The sequence below is a fragment of the Sapajus apella genome, unplaced genomic scaffold (assembly GCF_009761245.1).
Source record: "Sapajus apella isolate SASKATOON/1434 unplaced genomic scaffold, GSC_monkey_1.0 scaffold1, whole genome shotgun sequence".
Taxonomy (NCBI): domain Eukaryota; kingdom Metazoa; phylum Chordata; class Mammalia; order Primates; family Cebidae; genus Sapajus; species Sapajus apella.
In genome coordinates this window covers 12,487,441-12,512,850 of record NW_022436941.1, presented here as the reverse complement: position 1 = coordinate 12,512,850, position 25,410 = coordinate 12,487,441, and the positions used below count along the sequence as shown (strand labels likewise).

The 25,410-nt window shown below is 34.7% G+C and overlaps 1 protein-coding gene across 2 annotated transcripts in view; it reads left to right on the top strand.

The window, feature by feature from the left end:
* Positions 1 to 25,410, top strand: part of SLC12A2 (solute carrier family 12 member 2) — a 104,708-nt gene that overhangs the window by 54,076 nt on the left and 25,222 nt on the right. For both annotated transcript variants that reach the window (XM_032262528.1, XM_032262609.1), the window contains exons 10-17: positions 611 to 762; positions 6,306 to 6,413; positions 7,427 to 7,550; positions 8,670 to 8,771; positions 10,249 to 10,404; positions 11,675 to 11,774; positions 16,964 to 17,075; positions 21,483 to 21,623. In XM_032262528.1, coding sequence (XP_032118419.1) covers positions 611 to 762; positions 6,306 to 6,413; positions 7,427 to 7,550; positions 8,670 to 8,771; positions 10,249 to 10,404; positions 11,675 to 11,774; positions 16,964 to 17,075; positions 21,483 to 21,623 — 995 coding nt within the window. The remainder of the gene's footprint in view (positions 1 to 610; positions 763 to 6,305; positions 6,414 to 7,426; positions 7,551 to 8,669; positions 8,772 to 10,248; positions 10,405 to 11,674; positions 11,775 to 16,963; positions 17,076 to 21,482; positions 21,624 to 25,410) is intronic.

Below are 25,410 nucleotides of genomic sequence, written 5' to 3'. Positions count from 1 at the left end.
TGTTAGCAAAAATATTAGTACATGGTTATTCTTGTTTCCTCTGTACCCAGTCACTCTGCTCTATGGGTTATTTTTAAGCAAATCTCAGATACCATATGTTTTCTTCTTTTCACGATAATCATATTTGAGGCAAAGATTTAATTATAATTCATTAATATTCAAATTGTTTTCCCTCACAGAAGAGTAATATTACCTGAAGTCTGATTTTAGCTACGTTCAAGTATAAAACATCTGGAGTATAGGAAAACATCGCTGCTATTTGGAACTCTTTCAGTACAGTGCTTTCATATTTACTTAAGGGTATCTTAACCAAATAGGCCAGGAAATAGTTTGTTAATATACCATTTTCCACAATTCTGTTTACATGGTTTTTAAGTATTTATGTGTAAATACTGGCCTTTATAAAAGGTTCAGTTTCACTAGATACTGGAGACCATGAGACTTTACAAATTCTATTTAAGGTAAAGTCTTAACTGTAAATGCAATATATGTTACCATAAGTGAGTACATATGTAGTCAGTGCTTTGGTTTCTTTATAAATATATACATTTGTAAAATTTTGAAATGAATGTAGATATTAACTATATTATTCTTGTCACTTGTGCTTTAGGTTCTTGTGTTGTTCGAGATGCCACTGGAAATGTTAATGACACTATTGTAACAGAGCTAACAAATTGTACTTCTGCAGCATGCAAATTAAACTTTGATTTTTCATCTTGTGAAAGCAATCCTTGTTCCTATGGCCTAATGAACAACTTCCAGGTGAGCATTGAATTTGTAATATACTGACATTCTGTACTTATCTAGGGATGAGACTATTATCAAATCTGACCATTCAGAATATAGCTGTAACATAGAAGGTAGGACAGCTGTTACTTTTATTAAAAATTTTTTTCTTGAGAGAGAGTCTCGCTGTGTTGCTCAGGCTGTAGTGCAGTGGTGCTATCTTGGCTCACTGCAACCTCTGCCTCCCAGGTTCAAACGATTCTCCTGCCTCAGCCTTCCGAGTAGCTGAGACTGCAGGTGCCCGCCACCATGCCTGGATAAGTTTTGTATTTTTAGTAAGGATGAGTTTCACCATGTTGGCTAGGCTGGTCTCAAACTCCTGACCTCGATTGATCTAACCCATCTCAGCCTCCCAAAGTGCTGGGATTGTAGGCATGAGCCATTGAGCCTGACCAGTTGTTCTTTATATCCCCTAAGACTGTAGATATCTAATTGGGCAAACAGAAAAATATGAATAGATAAAAATCTGAGGCTGTTCAAGAGCAAAGAGCTCCTGGGAGGTGATGTTTTTATGTAACAGAATATAATATATATACATTAGTGTGTGTGTATTTATGTATATGTAGTATATAAGTATACTGCTTTAGAAAGCATGGAAGCATTTGCTCATGGTCATATTTGTGTGAGTCCGCTTTTGGATTCTTGATTCTGTTCTGTTGATCTTTGTGTCTATCCTTCAGCCAGTACCACACATTCTTAATTACTCTAGTTAAATGATAAATTTTGAGGTCAGGTAGGTTTATTCCTCCCATTTTATCCTTTTTAAAATTTTGTTTTAGCTATTTTAGTTTCTTGGTCTTTCCATATAAAAATTTAAAATAACCTTATTTAATTTTGTGTGCATTTTAATTTATTTACTTTTTAATATATATTTTTTTTCACTTCAATAGTTTTTGGGGTAGAAGTGGTTTGTGTTGTGGCGAAGTCTGAGATTTTGGTGCACCTATCACCCAAGTACCTTACATTTATTTTTAAAAAGTCTTGTTGAGATTTTGATAGGATTACGTTAAACTGGTATATCAATTTGGAGAGAACTGACTATGTTGAGTATTCATTTTATAAAGATCGTCTCTCCATTTATTTGTATTTTCTTTGATTTTTTTTTCAATCAGCATTTTGTAGTTTTCAGCATACATGTCCTGTATGTATTTTGTTAGATTTATGACTAAGTATTTTTATTTTGTGCAATTTAAATCCGTACCAATTGAAATGAGTTCAGTTTTCTACTTAGCGTTGTCTTCATAATTGCTTTATATATAAGTGGCCTTTTAAAAAGTATTGATCAATATCGATAGTAGTGTTATTTAATTAGATATGGCTCATATAAAGTCATGCAGCATGAAATCACCATTTAACATTTAACAACAAAATTTAATTCTGAATGGATACTTGAAAGGTAGTCCATTTCTAAAACATACAAACTGGACAGGTTAATAATAGTACTTCTCAATTTTGAGGCTGTCAGTTCTGCTGTTAACTGTTACCCCCTTTAAGGTACTAAAAATGAAATGAACTTTTAATCTGTCAGATTTACGGGTTTTTAGAAACTGAGAAAAGATTATATAAGGGGAAAATAAATTACTAAAATTAATTTAGAGGATAATTTTGAGTTGTTTGCTAAGTCCTAGAATGGTAGAAAGAACACAAAGGTATAGATTCAGGAGATTAAATCAAAATATTCTATAGTAAATTTATAGAGTACATGGCTCTGCTGATTTCAAAAGAAAGATAAAATTTTTGCTTTGTAGTTTTTTTCAGTATTGTATGAACAGAATAATTTGGATTTTAATGTATTTAAAATTCTATACGTGTTTTATATAAAATCTGTAAGTTTTGCAATACAATTTTTAATTAAAATTTGTAAAGGCATTGTTTTTAGTTTCTATTGTATAGTTTTAAGCAATTGACTGCACTTTTAGTGGTTACAAATATTGAACCCAATTATGTAATAGAAGTTTGTGTTTTCTAGTCATAAGACTAGGCAAAATTGTAGAAATGAAAGAAAGTATTCATGTGCAGCTAATGATTCAGGCCAATTCTGACATTGATATTGTGTATAGAAGGCACAAACATTGGTCTTTGCCCAGTGACTGAAAATGCCAGTCAGATTTCTGTGTGACCTTAAGATAGAAAAGTTTGTTGTCTTAATCAAGCCTAGTTATGGACTCACTCAAGCAAAGAGGAATTTGGAATAAGTAAAGCTTCTTTTCTAATTTAAGTAAGTAAATTTTTTCAAAAATACTTTGTAAAGCATTATAACATGAGGGAAGATCTTGTGAAATATAAATACCTTGGCATTTGGAGTATAAAGAATGGTGGATAGGACATAACTGAGGAGTGTGTAAGTTGGAATCTCCATCATAAGATCTATACAAGCCATACAGACTTCAGGGAATAAAATGATTTGGGTCATCTTGTTGCTCTTAAATTTTACATTGTGTATATAGTCTTAATTGCTTGCCATATTTCTACATTTTAATGTCCTCTGAAACCTTTGACTCACTGTTGCCTAATAAACAAAATGCGAGTTTGAGTCTATCAGTCAGAGCCCTTCATACCTCATCCTGAGCCCCACTGCCTTCTACTCCAACTAGACTCCAGGCACTGAATATGTGTGTACACGCACACATGCATACCCTACTCTCTTTTTTTAAGTCAGTGCTTCACTCTGCTTGGAATGCACCTGTGGTTTATTTTTTCATGTCCAAATCTGCCTGACTTCAAGGCAACTCAGTTCCATGAAGATTTCTTGAATCCCAAATCATCTTCAATACACACCCCCACATAGACTTCTACCATTCATTTTGTTTACTTGCCGTCTTTTAGCTTTTATTAGACTTTTGTCCTTTTTCCCCTTTAAAGACACGACCATCTTTTTTTCATCTTTGTTTCCGCTAAATATTGTTGACACTAATATTATTATTTACATTCCAATATCATTATCCTTGCTGCTCAGATTTTACCATTAAATATTGAGAAGTTCAGAGGTTATTGGGTAACTGTTCAACTGTTTAATAGAAAACAGGAAACCTATTACAGCAGTTCCCAAAGTGTAGCATTTCCAGATGAAAAGCATGGATCATTATTTACTTCATTTTATAACTGATAGAAGAAGGGAAAATGTATTGTTTCCTCAGCATGGAAGAGGAAAGCTTATAGTAATGCTCATAGAGTCAGTTTTGCCTTACTCCCACAATGTAAAATGTATCATATACTCTGTTCTCCACTTTTGTCCACTTATCTCTTTCTGTCTTTGTACTTAATTTAACTTTGAGATCATTACAGACAGAGGTAGAATTTTGTACGATCTAATAAGGCTGTATAGCAGAAATTGGGCTTATTCATTTGGATTTTGACTCACCTTAACTCCTTTATAGTCTCCTTCCCTAATGATAAGGTTGTCAGTGCTAAGTAATCCAGCATTAATTACCATAAAAAATAGTGATTATGAAAAATGCACAGCATATATGTCACTACTAAATTATTATAAAAGGGCTGAGTAGCAAATAATCTTTTCAGATTTTCTCCCCATTCTTCTCAGAAGTCTATGCTAATGTTTTTAAAACACTTAAGAGATGTATTCTTCATATTTAACCTTAAATCTAATGGAAGATCTAGGGAGAGATGTTTAGTCAATGGGGTGGTTTATGTATATGTGAAGTCAGGCTTATGCATTATGGACAGGGATTGTGCCCATTGCTAACTTTCCATTTGGTTTAAACAATTAAATGTTACCGCCAAGTGTGTGATAGAAACAGTTTAAAACCTGATTTCCTTATCCTTTTGGTCTCAGCTGACATGTTCTTAATCAATGTAAATGAAAGGTAAAATTTTCACCAACAAAGCAAAGAATCTGGGTGTGATGATCACCATTCACTGCTGGGAAACTAATAATACCATTCACAGCTGTTCAAGTTGACAGTAGTTGAATCCACCAAACAACTCCACTTTAATTTTGTGTTTTGGCAAGTTTCGTTGATTCAGAAGTACACAGTGAATACCTGTGTACTTATCTTTCAGTTATATTTACTAGTTTATATTTTACCCTATTCGTTTGTGTGTGTATATATGTAGTCTTTTTCTCCTCAAGTAAGTTATAAACATCATGGCATGACAATCGTTTTGAAGTATTTAACACATTTTGTTTAAGCACAATATGGTTATCTCACTTAAGAAATTAAATATTGATGAAATACTGTTATTTAAATATATATACTCTATTCATATTTCTCCACTTGTCCCCGTAATGTCCTTTACAGCTTTTATTTCTAAGTCCAAGATTCATCCAGGATCACACATGGCATTTAGTTATGTCATTTTAAAATCATTTAATCTAGGGGTTTTTAGCCCACATTAATCTTCATGACACTGACATTTTCAACTTTTGAACCAGGTTATTTTGAATTGTGCCCCTCTATTTGGATTTACCTGATTCATGGTCTTAGTGATCAATCCTTTGTTATTGTTGTTGTTTAAAGTCTTTTAAGAGGGAAATATTTGAACATGTTTATAGAGAAAACAACAAAATATACCTAATATCTACATTCCCTGGCTTTATCAGTTATCAGTGCATGGCTAATTTTGTTTCATGTGTAACTCCTCCCATCCTAGATCATTTAGAGTGAAACTCTAGACTTTATATCATATCCTTTTAGCTGGAAATATTTCTGTATTTAGCTCTAAAAGATAAAGGCTTAAAAAAAAACATAACCACGATACTATCTTAACAGCATAAGAAACAGCTTTCCTAATAGAAGTGCATGAAGCCACTTATGCAATACTCTTGCAAAACTTGTACCTCATTTTGATTAACTGTCTAGATAGAACTGCCAGTTTACTAGAATTATAGAAATGAGAAGAGGTTAAGCAACACAATGATGATGAAGTCAGAAAAATCCAGAGTGTGAGATCTCCATGGGAGAAATGATATAAAAATAATGAAAGGGAAATGTGAACCTGTTGATTGAAAAAGACTGAAGAGACACATAAACCAAATATAATGTGTAACTTTTTTTTTTTTTTGGATCCTGATTTGAATAGACTATTTTTAAAAGATAAGAAAGGATAATTTAGGGAATTTGAGTTCTGACTTGCTTTTTTGTGGTATTGTTAAGCAACTATTAAGTTTTTAAGCTATGACAGTGGCATTGTAGTTACCTGTTAGAGATACATACTGAAATATTTATGTGTTAAAGGATATCTGGGACTTGTTTCAAAATATTGTGGGGAATAGCCCTAAGTTGATCATTGTTGAAACTAGGTCATGGTTGCTAGTAGTTCATTAAACTCTTCTCTCTGCCATTGTGTGTGTTTGACATTTTAAAAATGAAAAAGTTTTCTTAAGGTAAGGGCTAGTGGTAGATCTGTTTCAGATATTTGTAATGCACATACCGTTGTTGTTACTGATTATAAAATTATCCCGAGTGTTAACCTCCTTCAAGATGTGACCACAGAATATTGTGTTCTTTTCTGAATTGTTTGTGAGATTTATTTTTCCATTTTTGTCACTTTTATTTAAGGTAATGAGCATGGTGTCAGGATTTGCACCATTGATTTCTGCAGGTATCTTTTCAGCCACTCTTTCTTCAGCATTAGCATCCCTTGTGAGTGCTCCCAAAATATTTCAGGTAAGTGTTTTTATATCACAGGCTTTATTAAAGGGAGGGTTAAAGTAATACTTCAATTTAGAATTGTTGCTATTTTCAAATTATTTGCTTCTGTCAACAGTACATATATATAATATATATGCACACACACATATATATAATATATATGCACACATTAAGACATACATGTTTAATTGTATTTGTATGAATGAATGTAAACATGTTTATTTATATAAACATTTCTGCATTTGCCCGCTGTCAAAATGGAGTCTTGCTTTTTTGACATATTTAGCATACATTTTCAAGACGTCTTACTAAGGTATAGGAGTGCAGTCTAAGACTGCAAATCAGAAGCAGTAAAACATCTTTGTTCCAGTCAGTATGATGTCAACCTAAATATTTTATTTTACAAATCTAACATGCTACACATTGTGTTCATTACTTAAGGATATAAAGATGAATAGGTTACATATTATCTCCTTTTAGTGAACATTAAACAGCTGCATACTGATGGGAAGTATGTTTTATTGCTAAATCAAATAAATGAATGTTGATTCTGCAGTCTTGTTCTTAATGTATTTATAGCCAATAAGTACTGCAAGGTAGAGAATATTATTTAAGGCAGTGTTCAGTTATGTTTTAAGAAAGGTAGTTAAGTTTTATAATCAGGATTTTTATCAGCTTTAAGATTTGGGCTTTTTTTGGTTAAAATAGGTCACAACTATATCATATTTATCAAGCTTCCAACTTTGTTTTTACTCGTATGCCTGCTTCTCTGATTTCTTCTTCATAAAATTTAATTTCAACATGGGGATGGGGTAAGGCAGATAGAAGTTTCTACCAGTATCCTTCTGATGTATGAAATGTTTGAATTTCCTTTACATTTCGTAGATGAAGCAGTATGTAGAACAGGATAAAAAAAAGATGACGAGAATTAGAAACTTGAGTCTCATTCCTGATTAACCTATTAGAACGATCAGCAAATCTGTATGTCTAATTTTAATATATTTTATTTTAATGTTTTCTTTCATTAGGCTCTATGTAAGGACAACATCTACCCAGCTTTCCAGATGTTTGCTAAAGGTTATGGGAAAAATAATGAACCTCTTCGTGGCTACATCCTAACATTCTTAATTGCACTTGGATTCATCTTGATTGGTTAGTTATATAAATGGTGTGTTATTATAGATTTTTGGTGGATATACATTATTCTTGACATTGAATTATTAAATAAGTAACAGTGTTATCTTATACTAAGTCTATTTGTAATCAAAGAAAGTTTATAAAGTACTGTAAATTATAGCACTCAGTACATATTTGCTGAAATTATTGCCATTACTAAGTCGTTTAGAGCTAAAGGGAACTCCTATGTTCTTTTTCCTAAAACAAATATGACAATGGCATAAGGAAGAGGATTCCAGTGTCCCTTGTGACATCAGTGCCTTTGATGTTCCCTTTTTTGGCTCTTTTGCTTCTGATCACAAGTGAGCTCTGTTGGGTCTTCCACTGCTAAAGAAGACATTGGACTTTTTACTTTTTAAAGAATTTTGTCTAATCCCTGAGACTAGTTGACATTAAAAGGCTGATGTACCACCAAGTGTTGTGGGACTATGTGGAAACTAACTTTCATGTGATGCCGTTAGATGTGTATTTGGTGTAGCCACTTTTGGAGAACAAGTAGGCAATATCTCGTAAACTTTCCTATGATCCAGTAGTTTTCCGTCTGGGTATGTACCCTATTGAAACTTGTATATATACTTAAAGAGCCATATACAATAATGTTTCTAGTATCATTCATTATAGTGAAAAATGAAAGCAACCTAGATCAACAGAAGAATAATATGGAGCCGTAAAAAAAGGAATAAACTTGGTTTTCATATATCAATATGGACAAATTGCAAAAGTAAATGTAAAAGATCAGATTGCAGAATTATATATATGCTATACTATTTATATAACTTAAAATACCCAGAACAGTACTATATGATGCATATAGACTATACATGTGTCATTAAATTAATATGACTGGACAGAGTATAACAAGTTTGGAGAAGTGTGAGATAAAGTATAAAGGAGATTTCAATGGTTTGCATAGGATTGGATTTCTGAAAAGTGAAGTGTATAAAGCATATATGGCAAAATGTAAATGTTTATGAAATCTGGATAGTAGTTGTAGGGGTGTTATGTTGTTATCTAAAGATTTGAAATACTTTGTAATTTTAAAAAGGTAAATGTCTAATACATCAATAAATCTTTCCACATGTGTTTCTTTTGCAGCCGAGCTGAATGTTATTGCTCCAATTATCTCAAACTTCTTCCTTGCATCATATGCATTGATCAATTTTTCAGTATTCCATGCATCACTTGCAAAATCTCCAGGTAATTTTACATTTTTTTTTAAAGTTTGTAAATATTTTTGATTTCAAAGAAAATAAAACTTTTGCCACATTTTAAAAGATGGCATGTGTGGGATTAGTTCATTAATGCTAAGTCTGCCTTTATAGTTAATTCAAATTAGGTCTTCCAAGATCTCTTTATCAATAAGTTTACTGATAATATTGTTTCTTCAAAGTGTTTGACAGTAAATCTCTAATTCTGATAACACTGTGAAAAAATGTTACATATTTTTAAAACTGGTTTTTCGTTCTTTAGCTGATGTCTATTTTAGTTCTAAGAACATCATTGTGATATGGTTTACCTGTATGAAAATGGTTTTAACACAGTGAGTTCTGTAAAATTCTGGCAAAAGGGATCTCTATCAACTGAAAATTTATGAGACTTTTCTTATAAACTGTTAGTACCATTGCAAATCAGGAAAGGAACTGAAGGAACAAAAGCATTGTTCCTTCAAAATATTTGGAAGACTGAGAACAGGGAAGATAAAGTGTGAGAACTTTGGACACAAATATTCTAGCATCAGGTTTTTACTTTAAATATATAAATTTTATTGAAATGATTTTTAAAAATAATTTTGGCTTTGGAACTATCTACCAATGAAAATTTAAAAACAATCTTCAACGTTTTCTAAAGTGGGCTTGCTTCATGAATACTTCACTAAATGGGAAGGTAAGTGTTTCTGTAGTCAGCTTTTAGTTTTTCTAGCAAGTTGATTATTTTTAATGATTTTTATGAACATTTTGTTTGAAATGTTTTATATATTCATTATATCATGAATATGAATCATCCTAGAACCAGAAAATAAAGCCATACTACTAAGGATTCAATTTGAAACCTTTCTTTTTTTTTTGAGACGGAGTCTCGCCCTGTTGCCAGGCTGGAGTGTAGTGGCGAAATCTCAGCTCACTGCAGCCTCCACCCCTCAGGTTCAGGTGATTCTCCTGCCTTAGCCTCCCAAGTAGCTGGGACTACGCCACCATGCCCAGCTAAGTTTTGTATTTTTAGTAGAGACGGGGTTTCACCATGTTGGCCAGGATGGTCTCCATCTCTTGACTTTGTGATCTACCTGCCTCAGACTCCCAAAGTGTTGGGATTACAGGCGTGAGCCACCATGTCCAGCCCTGACTCCATTCTTTTTAAAACCTTCTGTAATTTTTAGTATTCACCTAAGGTAGGATGATTTACCTTTTTTTATATATAGTCTATTGAATGCAGAACTGGTAAGATACAGTAATGTGGAAATAGATGTTACCTTTTCATAGCCATCAAGAATTGTCAAATTCAATTGTGATCAATAAAAGTCTTTGACTTTGCTATTCAATACTAGATTTTAATTAATGCTGAAAGTTCTCTCAGTGTGGCAGCCGTAAAGACTGTTATTTTTTGAATACATTTGTACCATTGTGTAAAGCAGATGAGATATTTGAGTGACTTTTATTTATTTGTTTGTTATTGTTAGGATGGCGTCCTGCATTCAAATACTACAACATGTGGATATCACTTATTGGAGCAATTCTTTGTTGCATAGTAATGTTTGTCATTAACTGGTGGGCTGCATTGCTAACATATGTGATAGTCCTTGGGCTGTATATTTATGTTACCTACAAAAAACCAGGTCAGTAGCCTTTTTTGTTTGTATCCCAGGCTGGAAACATCTAGAAGTTTTTTGTTATTTTTCATTTTAAGCATCATCTTTGGTATATTTGAAAGCTACTTTGTATAAAACCGAAGATACTTTATTTCCAAAGTCTTAAAGTATTATATAATTTTTTTAATACATGTAGTTTTAATGAAAAAATTACTCTGAGATTTTTTTATTATTTTCCATTCTTAATCATAAGTTAAATTGATCCTATTTGTAGAAAATAAATTTATATAATTAACATTTTGCTGCACTCAGTATATTTAAAAATTATTTTTTGAAAGGATTCAGTTACAGAATATTAGTTGTATAGCCTAGTAAGCTAGGCTATTTATACATGTAACCTACTGTGGTCTTAGAACTATAGTGAGTACCATGGAGTTAACAAAATACTAGAAGACATAGTATCTTTCACAGTAGGTTACTGTGTAGTGGGGGGAAATTGGACAAAGTTGTTTTCCTGGGAAATGATTAATGATTTCTAGTATGTTGTACTGATAACAGCTAGGTGTATCTCCATGTAAGATGATGATGCTAGAGTATGTTAGGATTGGTCCCTGTATTTAGCATTGTAACCTGTGACACAAGAGAGACCTGATGAGAAAGGCTTCATTTGGGCTCAATAGAATAGATTAGGAAGAGGTTACAAGATTACTTTGAATATAGTAGTTTTAAACAGTGAAAACACATTTTGTAATCCAGATATGAATTGATGAGCTTTTAGATTAAAGTGGTAGCTCCAGAAATAAACCATTTTAGAAGCGGTTATTTCTCTAATATACCTATTAAGTCTATAAAAAATGTATAAAATCATTTGATGTCCAAGTTGTTTATGCAATAAGAAATAAAAGTTTTCTGTTCAAATAATCCAGTTAAGTACTATAAATAAGTATGTCTTAACAATTAGAAAATTTGTTCATTTTCCTTTAGACCTTTGGCTATACAAACAATAATTTTAATGTATTTACTTTATTTGTGAAAGACTCTTTAGAGTTGTATGCACAGCATGTCTGCAGCCCTATCATCTCAGTTTTTTCTAAATTATGCTTTGTCTTTAAATGAATTACAGTTCAGATTACCAGTCTTAATATCTTGCTGTGTATGTGAACTATTGAAAGTACAATAGTGTATTTCAGCAATTGAGTTTTTAAATGTGAAAGCATGTTTAATTCACTGTGCCTCAGATTGGCTGTTGATTGGTTATTACTGATGTTAATGCTGCATGAACATTATCTTCCCACAGATGTGAATTGGGGATCCTCTACACAAGCCCTGACTTACCTGAATGCACTGCAGCATTCAATTCGTCTTTCTGGAGTGGAAGACCACGTGAAAAACTTCAGGTAAGTGATAAAGAAGGAAGCATGGAAGCATTTTCTCTTTGCTGGCCAGTCAGTTCTTATTTTTCAGTGACATTTTCATATACATTTCAAATTTTTAGTTGGACTTGGGCAGTTTAATTATTCAAGAACAAAATTGTATGAAGAGAAAAATTAACATCTACCTTAAAAAATGTTATGAGTGTTTTGGAGGTTTCTCACTTGAAGACTTTTAAATGATAGGTATCAGAAAGTCAAAGTTTTATTTTCTCCATGGCCGTCAAAGTTATATAACTGTATAAGTTTGAGATTCATACAGATTTTTTAACATGCCTTATTATAATAAAGAGCATTTATTACTATTTTCCTCAGTAAATGACTTGAAGAATATATTACCTTTTTGTCTGGGTATGGTGGCTTACACCTGTAATTCCAGCACTTTGGGAGGCTGAGGTGGGGGCATTACTTGAGGTCAGGAGTTTGAGACCAGCCTGGCCAACGTGGTGAAACCCTGTCTCTACTAAAAATACAAAAATTAGCCAGGCATGGTGGCACATGCCTGTAGTCCCAGCTACTTGGGAGGCTGAGGCAGGAGAATGACTTGAACTCAGGAGGCGGAGGTTGCAGTGAGCCAAGATCATGTCACTGCACTCCAGCCTGGGTGACAGAGCGAGACTCCGTCTCAGAAAACAAAAAAAGAATATATTTCTAATAGTTTATTAATCATCAGTATAAACTTTAGTCATGAATAATCCCTCCTTATTGGTTTCTGCATGATAAACACAAATCTTTTCCATTTTTGTCCGTAAACCAAAAGGGAAGATAATGTTTTTAAAGAAACCCTGAAAAGTAGGTAAATGTCAGAAGAGAAGTGCTCTACCAAATCTCTCTCCCAGCAAGAAAAGTCATTGTGTATTGTTTTGTTACTCTTTTGAATTCTCTCCTTCCTTTTTGCTAGAATAAAAAGTTCTCAGAGACCACACACAGGTGTTCAGCCTTAAGGTAGACAGAAATGAAAAAGGGGGAATGAGAGCCCTGGGAGGAAAACTTTTCATTTCAGTGTATTTTGGATAGTGATGTCAAGGATGACGGAAAATAGAAATTATTCATTTACATAAAAAGTTGGATCCTAGAACTGAGAGTATGACTAAGAGTCTTATGTTTATTTGCCAAAAATTTTAAAAACCTGTTGCTTTGGCTCATTGTAGTAATGGCAACATTAAAAAAAATTATTATTGGGCATGGTGGCTCATGCCTGCAATCCCATCATTTTGGGAGGCTGAGGCAGGAGGATCACTTGAGCCCGGGAGTTGGAGACCAGCAGTTCGAGACCAGGCTAGTCAATATAATGAGATCTTGTCTTCACCAAAAACGTGAAAAATAGCCAAGTATGGTGGTGCATGCCTGTGGTCAAGAGACTGAGGCTGGAGATTCGCTTGAGCCTAGGCGGTCAAAGTTATAGTGAGCCATGATTGCATCACTACGTGCTAGCCTATGCAACAGTGAGGCCCTGTCTAAAAAATAAAATAAGTAAAAATAAATTATCCCTATTTGGCTTTTTAATTTTTATCAGAATTATATGTAAATATTGTGTAAAGAGGAAAAGCTAGTCTCCAAGGTTTGTCATGAAAATCAGTAGTTGCCTGCTCCTCATATCCCTCTTTCTCTTGCAACCACAGGTAACCACTTGAATTTACTTCATAAATACCATGTTTATCTTGCTGCACAATAGTCCCCTGTTATCCACAGGGGTTATGTTCCAAGACCCTCAGTGGATAACTGGAACTACAGAGAGTACTGAACTTGATCGTCATGGGTCAGAACACGTTTTTGTTGTTGTTGTTCATGTCTTCTACCTGTGAAGTTAGCGTCTTTTTCATCTTAACTAAGCCATTATCACACTGTAACTTTTACAGTTTGAAGTGCAACAGCAAAACTAGCTGAATTTCTTTTTCCTTCCTTTTAATTTCACAGAAGATTCATTTTCTTTCTGTAGATTTTAGTAACCTCTGCATATGATTTTTTTTCTTTCCTTTTTAAGAACTTTCACCTTTTCACTTAAAGGAAGCATTTTACGGTTTTTCTTGGCATATTCAAATTTCCAGCATCACTACTCTTGTTCTTTGAGGTCACCGTGAAGTAAAATCAGAGTTGCTTCAACACAGGCACTGCGATACGCAACAGTCAACCTGATAACCAGGACAGCTATTGAGCAGACAGTGTCTGTAGCACAAAGATGCTGGATAAAGGGAGAATTTATGTCCCAGGCCGGATGGAGCCAGATGTTGAGAAATTTCACCACACTAGTCAGAATGATGCATAATTTAAAAATTATGAATTGCTTATTTATAGAATGTTCTGTATTCTAAAACGATGGAAAACAAAGCTGCAGATAATGGGGGACTGTTACTTTTTTATTTTTAATTTTGGTCATCATCTATTGATGTCTTTCATCTACATATGCCTACCACATGCATGCATTTTTACCTTTATACCCCATTCTCCCAATATATTTTATATTATGATATTGATGAGATCATCTTTGGTATTTATATTTTTACGACTTTAAACATGCTGTGCAGCTGAGCCATATGGTAAATTATTGTTTTTTTCTTTGCTACATAGCTTTCTTGTTTTCCCTGAAACTGATATTTTTTCCTTACTTAACTATATTTATCACTGTGTTAACCTTCACCAAACTTGGCCAAAAGATTTTTGTTTTCTTTACCTTGTAGTTTCTTACTGTTTCCTGTTTTTTTAATTTGGATTTTTGGATTTTGCCTTGTCTGAAATGAAGTATCTTTAATACTTGGCAAGGGAAGTTCAGCATTGGTGAGTGGACTTTGTCAATTGAAGACCTTAATGTAGATTAATATAGCTTTGCTGGTTCTTTGAGGAATGTAAAATATCTTAGAAGCTTTCTTTTTGATCTGATTAGATTTTCCAAAAAAGATTCTAATCTTCTGCTTGTAGGTGCAGAGTTCCGGGAGCAAAGTGGGGAAGGAGCTTGAAGGTTTCAGGGTTCAGTATATACTTGTTCTTTAAATTCTCCTGTCAAAAGTAGCTTACTTCTGCCCCCAGCTGTTGCTGGTGATTCCCAGACCAGGGGCTCTTTCTAGCAAATAAACCCCAGCTTAGTAGGGTTAGGAAGGTATAGGAACAGTGGTCTGTCACACTTATGGAAATGATTTAGATCCATCTAGTAACTTCTTGTGTAAATTTTTATTTTAACACACTGTGGCTGCCACTTCCAGAAGGCCTACTGTTCCTAACTCCTAAGCCTTTTGGTGATTTTTAGGTGTAAAATCAGGTAGTTTCATAGCTTTTTCATGCGCTTTTCAGATTTCACTTTTTCCTGATTTTTCAAATCCTTTACTTTTCTTCTAGTTCCTTTCTAGCTTTCGATACTTCAATGCTATTGTACTCTGGATATTTTTGTGGTTTGTGCCTTTAAAAAAATCTCTTTATGTCAGGGAGAGTTTTGAGAAAGAAGTTAAAATCAAGGCAGATATTGACTCTGCTGTTGTTACTCAAAGTCATCCCTAATAGACTTTGTACTGTATCATTTTTGGTATGATAAAACTGTACCAAATTATATCTTTGTAGTTTATTATTTAGTAAAGGCAGGGGACACAGGTTAATTTCTCATAGTAACAGGTTCTATTAGTTAAGGTATAGGTTTAACTACTATAACAAAAAGACTGAAAAATACAGTCGCTCAAATAAGAAAGGCATTGGTGTCACATGGTAGCCAGAAGTAGACGGTTCATGGCGGGTGAGCAGATTTGCCGCACTTTAGTCACTCAGGACCCACATTGCTTATCAGTCTGCCATTTCTTGCTGTTTTTGTCCATGTGGTCAAAGTCATTACCGCATCTTTCGGCTGGCTTTCTGGAAAGGCGAAGAATGTATGGAGGCAGCACAGCTGCCTTTTTTAAAGGACATGCCCTGGAAATAGGAACATCTTACGAGCTATACGTTAGTCATCGGGCCACGTTTAGCTCCTAGGAAGGCTAGAAAAGGTATTCTCTGGCTAAGGACTCATGTACCTTGCTAAAGCTCAAAAAGTCGGGGGCATGATTTCATGTTAGGTTGCCTCAAAGCAACTCTCCCAGACAGTTGCTTTTCCAGCTTGTTTGCTAAAATTCTAAATAAGATGGTATTTTTTGAAAAGTCGTTATTTAGGTTTTTATGCTCATTTTAAGGACTCATCTAAAAGTTAATGTTTAAGTCAGAAATTGTAGTCTGCAATTCACTTTATGTTGAAGTTTATTTTGATTATATAAATCCTTAAAGAATTTTTGCCAACCTACTTGGACCTATCAAATGGAGACCAGTGTATTTTTTTCATTAAACGTCATTGATTTCCACTTCTAGTCAGTGGAAATCAAGAGTTAAAAAACAAATATATGAAAGACATGCCACTGTCTCATGTTTGTAAAGGCAATTGAATTCAATTTGGCTTTTGTCATTGTTAACTGGAATTAAAAATTTTAGTTCAAATAGAAATCTTTTTTTCACCATAGGTGATTTTACTCATGTGACAACAGTCATTAATGTTAAGCTAGATTAAAAAGGACTGATATCATGAAGTAGAAGTAATTATGAAGTGATCAAGCTAAGAAGGAAAGTGACCTGTTTTGTGTATGAAGGCAAAGCTGTGCTCTCAGGAAGTTTTACAAACTGTCAAATATAGAATATTTCTTATCTTCAGAAAATGAAAAATTGTTGCATTTTTTTTTTCTTTTCTTTTTTTTAAAGACAGGGCTTCACCACATTGGCCAGGCTGGTCTCAAATTCCTGATCTTGTGATCCGCCTGCCTTGGCCTCCCAAAGTGCTGGAATTACAGGCATGAGCCACTGCACCCAACATATATATATACACATATATATATACATATATATATATATATATTTTTTTTTTTTTTTTAACTAGCATGGTAATTTCTTTCTGTAATACCTACCAGAATCTTGATGTATAATATTACCTATTATTTTAGAGGGACATTTGACATGTTGTTTGTTCCAAGATTTTGTTTCTGCATTTCTCATGTACCAAGAAAGCCTGGTTAAAAATCATTTGAGAATCCTGTGGCCTGTATCTTAAGGACAGTTGTATACAGAAAGCTGCTTAGAGAAACAACTTAAAATCATGTTCATGTTGCCAGAATCACAAATTTATCTAATTTTGTTTGTCTTTTATCTTAAATTAGGCCACAATGTCTTGTTATGACAGGTGCTCCAAACTCACGTCCAGCTTTACTTCATCTTGTTCATGATTTCACAAAAAATGTTGGTTTAATGATCTGTGGCCATGTACATATGGTAAGTATCAATTTTGTTTTCTTTTTCAAATTTGTTAAAGTTTTATTTTAGGTCAGGGGTACATGTGCAGGTTTGTTATATAGCTAAATTGTGTGTCACAGGAGTTCGGTGTACAGACTGTTTTTCACCCAGGTAATGAGCATAGTACCTTGTAGGTAGTTTTTCGATCCTCACCCTCCTCTTGCCTAGTAGTCTCAAGTAGGCCCCAGTGTCTGTTGTTCCCTTTTTTATATCCACATGTACTTAATGTTTAGCTCCCACTTATAAGTGCAAACAGGTGGTATTTTGTTTTGTGTTCCTGTGCTAGTTCACTTAGGATAATACCTTCTAGCTCCAGCCATGTTTCTGCAAAGGATGTAATCTCATTCTTTTTTATGGTTTCATAATATTCCATGGTATTACATGTATCACATTTTTTTTTCCAGTCTACCATTGATGGGCATTTAGGTTGATTTCATGTCTTTGGTACTGTGAATAGTGCTGCGATGAACATATACGTGCATGTGTCTTTATGTTCCTTTGGATATATACCCACTAATGGGATTGCTGGGTCAAATGATAGTTCTGCTTTGAGCTCTTTGAAAAAGCCAAACTGCTTTCCACAGTAATTTACATTCCTACCAGCAGTGTATAAGTGTTTTCTTTTCTCTGCAACCTCACCAGCATCTTCTGTTGTTTTTTTGACTTTTAATAATTGCCATTCTGACAGGTGTGAAATAATTTTTTATAATAAAACTTTTTTTAGTCTGTATATAATTTGTAATTTGTAGGGCTTTCTAGATTGAAAGTAATTTGACAAGCACATCTGTTGTTTTTTTTTTCAGGTAGTTGTTTTCTTCAAAATGTTTTTTCCCATAAATGGGCTCAAAGTAGCATTTTTAAAAAATATTACATTTTGAGCTCACTTTGTTTTTCTTATTCATTATGAGTAGATTTTAACAAACTGTATTGTCGTTGTGGAGCGATTTGGCTTTTTGATACCTATGGAGTCCAAATTCACTATGTTATTTTTCTTACTAATGTTTCTGAAACTGGACCCCTTCCTTAAGTGCTCCGTATTTTTAGGGCTCAGAAATAATGCCACACATCTGCAACCATTTGATCTTTGACAAACCTGACAAAAACAGGCAATGGGGAAAGATTTCCCTATTTAATAAATGGTGTTGGGAAAACTAGCTAGCCATATGCAGAAAACTGAAACGATCCCTATCTTAACACCTTATACAAAAATTAACTCAAGGTGGATTAAATACTTAAGTGTAAGACCTAAAACTATAAAAACCCTAGAAGAAAACCTAGGCAATACCATTCAGGACATAGGCATGGGCAAAGACTTCATGACTAAATAGCAAAAGCAGTGGCAACAAAAGCCAAAATTGACAAATGGGATGTAATTAAACTAAAGAGCTTCTGCACAGCAAAAGAAACTATCATCAGAGTAAACAAGGCAAATTACAAAATGGGAGAAAATTTTTGCAAGCTATCCATCTGGCAAAGGGCTAATATCCATAATCTATAACTTATATCTGAAGCTGGACCCGTTCCTTATGTTATACAAATTTACATGAAAAAAAAAACCATCAAAAAGCGAGTGAAGGATATGAACAGACACTTAGCAAAAGAAGACATATATGTGACCAACAAACATGGAAAAAAAGCTCATCATCACTGGTTGTTAGAGAAATTCAAATCAAAACCACAATGAGATACCATCTCATGCCAGTTAGAATGGCAGTCATTAAAAAGTCAGGAAACAGCAGATGCTGGAGAGGATATGGAGAAATAGGAACGCTTTTACACTGTTGGTGGGAGTGTAAGTTCAACCATTGTGGAAGACAAGTGTGGCCATTCCTCAAGGATCTAGAACCAGAAATACCATTTGACCCAGTAATCCTATTACTGGGTATATACCCAAAGAATTATAGATCATTTTAATCATTCGACTATAAAGACATATTTACATGTATGTTTATTGCGGCACTGTTCACAATAGCAAAGACTTCGAACCAACCCAAATGCCCATGAATGATAGACTGAATAAAGAAAATGTGACACATACACACCATGGAATACTGTGCAGCCATGGAAAAGGGTGAGTTCATGTCCTTTGCAGGAACATGGATGAAGCTGGAAACCATCATTCTCAGCAAACCTAACGCAAGAACAGAAAACCAAACACCACATGTTCTCACTCATAAGTGGGAGTAACAGTGAGAACCTGTGGACACAAGGAGGGGAACGTCACACATTAGGGCCTGTCAAGAAGGTAGGGGGCTAGAAAGGGAAATTAAGAGAAATACCTAATGTAGATGACGGATAGATGGGTGCAGCAAACCACCATGCACCATGTGTAACAAAGCTGCACATTCTGAACATGTATCCCAGAACGTACAGTATAATAATAATTAAAAATGTATATATACACACGCACACATATATAGAAATATAGAAATATATGTCGTGTGTGTGTATATATATTTAGAGAGAGAGAGATTTTCAAAGCATGAACCTTAGAAAAAAAAAAGAGAGAGAGAAAGTCCCAAGAACACTTGGGAACATTTACTTATTAGAAAAAAATGGGGTTTGGAATAAATAGGCAAATTGTGATAAATATCTCCAGGGGGAAGCAATATCCCTGGTATGTAAGAATAGCAAAGTGAATGCCAAATTTCTAAGTTGAAACACTTAGTTGCCAATTGTTTTTTGTCTTAATCAGAAGAAAACTATTACAAATATTAAACTTTATAAATTTGAATATAGTTTTTAGTTTTTTGGCATTGTGGCTATTAAGAACAGACTGGATGATGACTTACCTGTGCAGCATAAGAAATAGGGGTATTTGGGCCGGGCGCGGTGGCTCAAGCCTGTAATCCCAGCACTTTGGGAGGCCGAGGTGGGTGGATCACGAGGTCAAGAGATCGAGACCATCCTCGTCAACATGGTGAAATCCCGTCTCTACTAAAAATACAAAACATTGGCTGGGCATGGTGGCGCGTGCCTGTAATCCCAGCTGCTCAGGAGGCTGAGGCAGGAGAATTGCCTGAACCCAGGAGGCGGAGGTTGCGGTGAGCCGAGATAGTGCCATTGCACTCCAACCTGGGTAACATGAGTGAAACTCCGTCTCAAAAAAAAAAAAAAAAAAAGAAATAGGGGTATTTATTTGTCAGAGTAGCTTCTCTCCAAAGTTCCATTGTTCATCCTGCTTAGCCTTGGTTCTAGAAGTGTGTGTTGTATACCTCATATCTCATCCACAGCTAAAGTTTTTCTGCTTGTATAATGGCAAAGTCAAGGCGTGTGCGTGTGTGTGTGTGTGTTTTGGAACGATACATGGAGACACTGACCCCACTTGGGACTTGTGGAGTTTTCTAGTTTGTCTCTGAGCTGATCAGCTAAATCAGGGCTTGAGCATAAGACATTACAAATTGGACAATTTCCCTACTACAAAAGGTGAATTATATTTTTACTTATTTACATTTAGGGTGTATACTTTTAAGCTTATTTTTAGATTTTTGTTTTATATATTTGTGTATAACACATTTTATATGTGGCTTGCAAGGATCAAAATAGAGTTATGAGTTAACAAAGTTCATATCCTTCCTCCTGTTATTTCATCCTTTAACAGAATTTTGAATAAAAATACATTAGTATTATATAGCTCACTTTGATATTCAGTGATATTCTCAAGTTAGAATTAACTCAGACTTTTGGGAGTAACAAAAGAAAAATAGGGAAACTTTCTGTAGAAAAATAGAAGGTGGTTATTTTGCCCTGTATAATCTCTCCATGTTCGATAACCTCCAACCTCTTTCATTTACTTAGAATGGAAACTTTTAATTTTTTTTGAATTAAAAATAAAAAAATTTTTTTGAGACAGATTCTTGTTCTGTTGTTGCCCAGGCTGGAGTGCAGTGGCATGACCTTGGCTCACTGAAACCTCCACCTCCCAGTTTGGAGCAGTTCTCCTGCCTCAGACTCCTGAGTAGCTGGGATCACAGAGCCGGCCACCATGCCTGACTAATCTTTGTATTTTTAATAGAGACAGGGTTTCACCATCTTGGCCATATTGGTCTCGAGCTCCTAACCTTGTGGTCCACTCTTCTCGGCATCCCAGAGTGCTAGGATTACAGGCGTGAGCCACCACGCCCAGCCTTAACTTATTTTTAAATCTGTGTTTCTTCTCTTTTCCTTTCTACTGGCACCCCTGTGCTTTAACTATTCCGTCAACTTTACCTTTTTGTAATCTTGTGTATTAAAAAGACTACATGAAAATGAAATGCCAATATTATACTTGTTCCACCCCTACATTTAGTCACCTGTTTCAAGCCAGTGTAACAGGATGAATGGTTTGTATAAATGTGAAGTACATTACCCTTTAATTAAATATATTATTAATATTTTTATTCAAAGGGTCCTCGAAGACAAGCCATGAAAGAGATGTCCATTGATCAAGCCAAATACCAGCGATGGCTTATTAAGAACAAAATGAAGGCATTTTATGCTCCAGTACATGCAGATGACTTGAGAGAAGGTGCACAGTATTTGATGCAGGTAACTTTGTTAATGCTTTTCAAATGCTGCCTACATTTTAGATTTGTATAAGCTTTTTAAAAACTTTTAAATTCTAGATTTAATAGATTTTATTCTTCATACTAATACAAATGGTAAATCTTCTTTTATGTCTTTATTAAAGTAAACTACTTTGGGTCACCTGGCTAGTTCAGTTAGTAGAGCATGAGACACTGAAAGTAAACTACTAAGATTTGTATAATTCAGAGCTAAAGGGACTGTAGAAATGTTGTGTTGTTACATGTTAACTGTAATTGTGGAGCTACTTTGTTAAAGTAGAGGTGGGTGGCTTAGAAAATTGTCTTCTGATCCCTTCCTGTTGAGTGTTTCTTAGACTTGATAAGCACAGGGTTAAGAATAACCAAGGCCATCTAGGAAGAAGAGACAAGAATAGGCTTGCTTTATAGGAAAGAAAGCCCTGTCAAAAAACTATAATAATTAAGACATTGTGGTATTGAGTATAGCAATAGACAATTAGATGAATGTTACAAAACAGAAGAAATAAAGCCACTCATAGGAGAAACTTAACATACATGACAGAGGTGCTATTGAAAGCCTGGGGCAGAATAATTCATTATTTACATGAATAAAATACTAGATCCTTATAAAAACCACACAAAACGCATTTCCAGATGGATTAAACACCTGAATTTAAAAGGCAAATTGGTTTTTTTTTAGAAAAAAAATTCTAAAATAATTGTATGTCCTTGAGCTAGGGAAGAATGAGGCACCAAAAGTTAAGCTCAGTAGTTTTGTAGTTTAAAATTTTGAGATTCTAAAGAAAACATGAAAACAAGAAAAGGAACCATAGACCAAGGGAAGATAGTGATCCTGACATGTAGTCAACAAAAGGTATGGTCCAGAATGCAGACAGAAATACTATGTCAGTAGAAGAAAAAAAGCAAAAGAACAGAGAGGAAAAATAAATAACAGAAATAAAAATTAAAAGCACAGTATACTTTTATTCCATATCCATTAGACTGACCCAAAATTAAGCCTGCGAATACAGAGTGTTAGAAATGGTGTAGAGCAAGCTGGTCCAACCTGCAGACCACATGTGGCCCAGGATGGCTTTGAATGTGGCCTAATACAAATTCATAAATTTTCTTAAAACATTATGAGGTATTTTTGTGATTTTTTTTTTTTTAAGCTCATCAGCTTTCATTAGTGTTAGTGTACTCTGTGTGTGGCCCAAGACAATTCTTCTTCCAGTGTGGCTCAGAGAAGCCAAAACATTGGATACCCCTGACAGAGCAATTGGAAATCTTTGAACTGCTGTGGTAATGTTGTTTAGACAACAATGTTGTCCAAAATAGGAAAACAACCTGGCAAAATGTCCTGCAAATTTGGTTTGAATATCCTAGGACATTCCATTCTTAGGTGTACACCTCACAGAAACTTTTGCACATATGTGAAGAAGACTATATGAAACTTCAGGCCAGGCACAGTGGTTCACTTCTGTAATCCCAGCACTTTGGGAGGCTGAGACAGGTGGATTACCTGATTCAAGACCAGCCTGGCCAACATGGTGAAACCCCGTCTATACTAAAAATACAAAAGTTAGCTGGGTGTGGTGGCACACACCTGTAATCCCAGCTACCTGGGAGGCTGAGACAAGAGAATTGCTTGAACCTGGGAGGCAGAGGTTGCAGTGAGCCAAGATTGTGCCGTTGCACTCCAGTCTGGGTGACAGAGCGAGAACCCATCTTAAAAACAACAACAACAAAAAAAAAACCTTCATGGCAACATCATTTGTAATAGTGAAAGAGTCAGAAGTAACAACCATCAATCACACAAATGAAAATGTAGTACAAATGTGTGGTAGAATTCTATACGGTGGTGAAAGGAGCTATATATATCAACATGGATACACCTCAAAAACAGTGCTTAGGAAAAATAGCAAGTTTTAAAAAGTATATGAACAATATGAAAATTTAAATATTTTTAAAATATAGTAAATTGTATATGTATGTATTCCTAGGTAAGAGAATGCATAGAAAAAATACAAAGAGAACATGAAGATACATTGGAGGCTTTACTGTGTTTCTGATGTTTTTTAACTGGGTCGTGAATGAATGTTTATTACTTTATACTTTATTCCTTTTTGTATGTGAAATACTGAAATACTTTAGGTAGAATGCTACACTGGATCATATGGTTATTTCTAATAGGTAAATCTTGCTTCTTTTGTATAATTTATAGAAACATTCTGATAACCACTTTATATAAGCAGTAAATTTTAGGAAGGAAATGAATGAAAAGTTTTTCTTAGAGCAGTGGGTGTTAAACTTCAGCATGCGTCAGAATCACCTAGTAGACTTGTTAAAACACAGATTGTTAGACCCCAGCCAGGAATGAATCAGATCTGGGGTGAGGGCCCAGAGTTTGCACTTCCAACAGAGTTTGAGGTGATGCTGCTGATCCAGTTCAGGGACTATACTTGAAGAATCACTGCCCTAGAAGGTCTCTGTGGTATGAATGATCCTTTTGTAAATTTGGCAGGAGTTAGAATTCATCCTCCTAATTACTCTCATCCACCTAATATATTCACCACAGTAGACCATGGCAACTGTATCAACTGTGTGTGGCAAAGTTTTAGGATACATAGAAGAGTATTGTTTTGAGAAAGATACCTGGGAGACTGACTTTCTAGCAGAACTGTCTGAGGAACTGTATGAAATATGATTACAGATAGGTGCCAGTTGTCTCTGTAGAACTAATAACTGAAATTTTTAGTGTAAGTTGCCACTGAGAGTATTTCTCTTTCCTTTCTACGTTTTGGAAACCTGTTACACAAAGTATCAAATGGTTTTTAGTTGTTTATTACCTTTGTCAAAAGAATTTTGTACATTAATTTGTTTCTACAGTGACTTTGTATATAGTTGTAGAGATGCAGTTTTTAGATGTTATTTGTTTTACTAGACTTACCCTCAGTTTTTCTCTGTCCCCTCCTCTCTCTAGTTACTAATTATAATCATAAACATCTGTTTATCGTTAAACTAGCTTTTAAGTATCTAGCTTTCACAAGGGTGTCACTCTGTCTCCCAGGCTGGAGTGCAGTAGCTGTAGCTGACTGCAGCCTCGACCTTCTAGGCTCAAGTGATCCCCCCACCTCTGCCTCCTGAGTAGCTGGGACCATAGGCATGCACTACCATTCCTGGCTAGTTTTTGTATTTTTGTAGAGACGGGGTTTCACTGTTAGGCAAGCTGGTCTTGAACTCTAAGCTTGAGCAATCCTCCTGACTCAGCCTCTCAAAGTGCTGGTATTGGCTGGGCGTGGTGACTCACGCCCATAATCCAAGCACTTTGGAGGCCAAGGTGGGCGGATCACCTGAGGTCGGGAGTTCAAGACCAGCCTGACCAACATGGTGAAACCTCGTCTTTAAAAAAAAAAAGTGCTGGTATTATAGGCATGAGCATCCATGCCCAGCCTAAGACTTCACTATTTTAAAAAGAGACAATCTTATCACCAAATAGCTTGCTTAAAGACCTCTTTAAGCAAAGGACATTAGCGCTGTTAATATTCTTGTTTTGTATATTTGTATTTTCCTTTTCCATTTAAATATTTTATAAGGCAATAGCCACCTGATTGTTAACTCAATTTTAAACCTTCATTTTTAAATAGCAAAACTAGATTTTTTTTTGTCAGCAAATTTTGGCTTAAGATGCACAGAAAACATTGCTAAAGATTTGAAAAAATAACACAGTGGGAATGTTTGAAACTAGTAATGTTTGTAATAAGCTTCAAATGACTGCATTTTGCTAAATA